We start from the raw sequence: 2447 nt of genomic DNA, 5'->3' as shown, positions 1-2447 counted from the left end.
GCCATATGGTTGCACTTGAAATCCACATAAACGTACATCGCCATTGACTCTTGGTACAGTTTTTGACTTTTTGGAAAAATTCCAGCCTTAAGATATGAATATTACCATGCATATAGAGAAACACATGGCCGGTACTTATTTGCTAACAGGTTGATATTTCATTATATCAAAAATTTTAATTTGTAAAATTTCACTTCCGCAGTTTGTAATCTGAGAATCAGTCCGATCTTTCTTTAGTTAAAATTTCGAACTAAAAATCAAAAACTTCCCTGCAAAATGCCTCTGAAAGCAGCTCCCACTCTCGGCGTGATCAGATTGGACTATGACTACCCTCCCGCATGTGGAGACATCGACTGTCCTGATACCTACGGGTACGATGTCTACTACAAAGTAGTTCCCGGACTCACTTTCGAAATGGCACAGTCGGGAAAAATGACTGCTGAAGTCCAGAAGCGATTCATCGAGTCTGTCAACTGGCTCATCAACATTAAGAAAGTCAACGTCATCACGGGGGACTGTGGGTTCATGGTCTACTTCCAGGAGGTGGCTCTGAGTATCCAGAAGCAACAGCCAGTGTGCATGGTCATGAGCTCTCTCCTTCAGCTGAAGTCCATTCAGGCTACTCTTTCACCCGATGATGAAATAATTGTCATGACTGCTAACGGAGTTGCCCTCGGAAACATGGCGGCAGCTTTCGAGAAAGCATGTGGGTTCTCCATTGTCGACCCGAGAATCAAGGTCCTCGGATGCGAGAACATCCCAGGATTCGAGGCAGTCGCTCTCGGCCAGAAGGTTGACGTTGCCAAGGTGCAACCAGGAATGGTGAAACTCGTGAACGATACCCTCAAGAAGAACCCCAAGGTCAAGGCCATCCTGCTGGAGTGCACCGAATTGCCCCCATACGCAAACGCGATCCGAGAATGCTCTGGACTCCCAGTTTGGGACGTGATCTCGGCGTGCAACTATGTCGTCTCGGCGTTCCTGAATGAGCCCAGATACGGCAAGCAGGGATGGCAGGCCGATTGGGACAAGGTGCAGGACGAGTACGTGTTCGGACAGAACGTCAAGTCCAGCAACAAAGTATACCTTGTGAACAAACCAGCAAAGCAGTAAGCTCGGAATTAAATTGTGAAACTCGTTAATTCGTTTTATCTTTTGCACTCAACTCGTGTATTGAGTTATAAATTGGGTATGTGGTATTTAAAATTGGTGTCTTCAGCTTATATATACTAACTGAATTAATCTATATTCTCGAAAAATTGTTTTGTGATCAATTTAATATCAGTAAAAGAACCAAAAGCTGACGTTACAAGCAACTAAAATAATGGGATCCAGATTGAATTTTCAAGTTGAGAATCTGGATTGATGACCAAAAATTTCAGGCATCCGAAAAATTTGCAGCTTTCAAAATAAAAATTGCTATCTAGAATTTATTGCAGTTTGAATGGCCTCAAAAATTTTTCTCGATAGAAAAAAGCGCCCATCCGCCTGCCCCACCCACTCATCCATCCAAATCCGCCAGAAAATTTTTTTGAACCGAAAAATAAGACACTAAAATCAATTACAGGTGAATAATTCAGATAACAAATCGTTTTTGAATGAGCTTTGATAACTTTTCAATCCACTTTAAAAGTTGAGTTTTCTAATTGTTCCGACCAGGGGCAGATCTAGGATTTTCTCCAGGGGGGGGGGGGAGGATTTTCAAAACGTTGTCGAAAATTTTGTCGACATTTTTTTTTAGGTTGACCAAATTGAGTTTCCGAGCGTGCACACAAAACACTATAAAGACCCTATTTTGACAAAAAAAATGCTTCGCAGGCAAATTTTTGAAAAACCAGATCAAAAATGCCGTTTTTGGTGTCTTCTTGGAAAATTTTAACCAAAAATTGCATTATTTTGTCAAGCGCTCCCCTTCGCTATTTTGTATTCGGAGGTTTTTTGTTCTGTTTCGATAAAGATTTTTCTCTTCTTTTGAAGAGGAGAAAAATTTTTCTCTTCTTTTGAGTTTCTTGTTTTGTTTTATTTCTTTTTACATAATGTTCTACATCATCATGAAACCTTTGTTCTCATCAGTGGTTCTATCGCTGTTTAAAAACTATCAAAACGTCAGCTCAGCTTTGAGAAAAACCAATTTCAACATTTTTCGTTTTAATTCAGTTTAGTAGAGCAAGTAAAGCAGACAATTTATATTCAGCTGTAGAAAATAGGTCTTCAGCAATGCAAAAATTGATTTCGTTGTGTTAATCGTTTTGCAACGATAGCTGCAGTCAGTTAGAACCATTAGTAATATTCTAAGAATTTCTAGGTTTCTGTCCCCACTCAACCCACAAAACACGACAATTTGCGGTAAATGAACAAAAACTGGCGATTGCCAGTTCTTGATTATTTTTTTTCACACAAAACCAGGGACGGCATCGCAAATACGATCGAGAGTTTTTTCGATATTA

At 40.1% G+C, this 2447-nt stretch overlaps 1 protein-coding gene across 1 annotated transcript; it reads left to right on the top strand.

The window, feature by feature from the left end:
* The first annotated feature begins 276 nt into the window (after positions 1–276).
* LOC134844921 (uncharacterized) lies at positions 277–1113 on the top strand. The gene has a single exon (XM_063861747.1). The coding sequence runs from the start codon at positions 277–279 to the stop codon at positions 1111–1113; it is 837 nt and encodes a 278-aa protein (XP_063717817.1).
* Positions 1114–2447: the final 1334 nt, after the last annotated feature.

This window comes from Symsagittifera roscoffensis, chromosome 4 (assembly GCF_963678635.1).
Source record: "Symsagittifera roscoffensis chromosome 4, txSymRosc1.1, whole genome shotgun sequence".
Taxonomy (NCBI): Eukaryota; Metazoa; Xenacoelomorpha; order Acoela; family Convolutidae; genus Symsagittifera; species Symsagittifera roscoffensis.
This window is presented reverse-complemented; position numbering and strand designations above follow the sequence as displayed.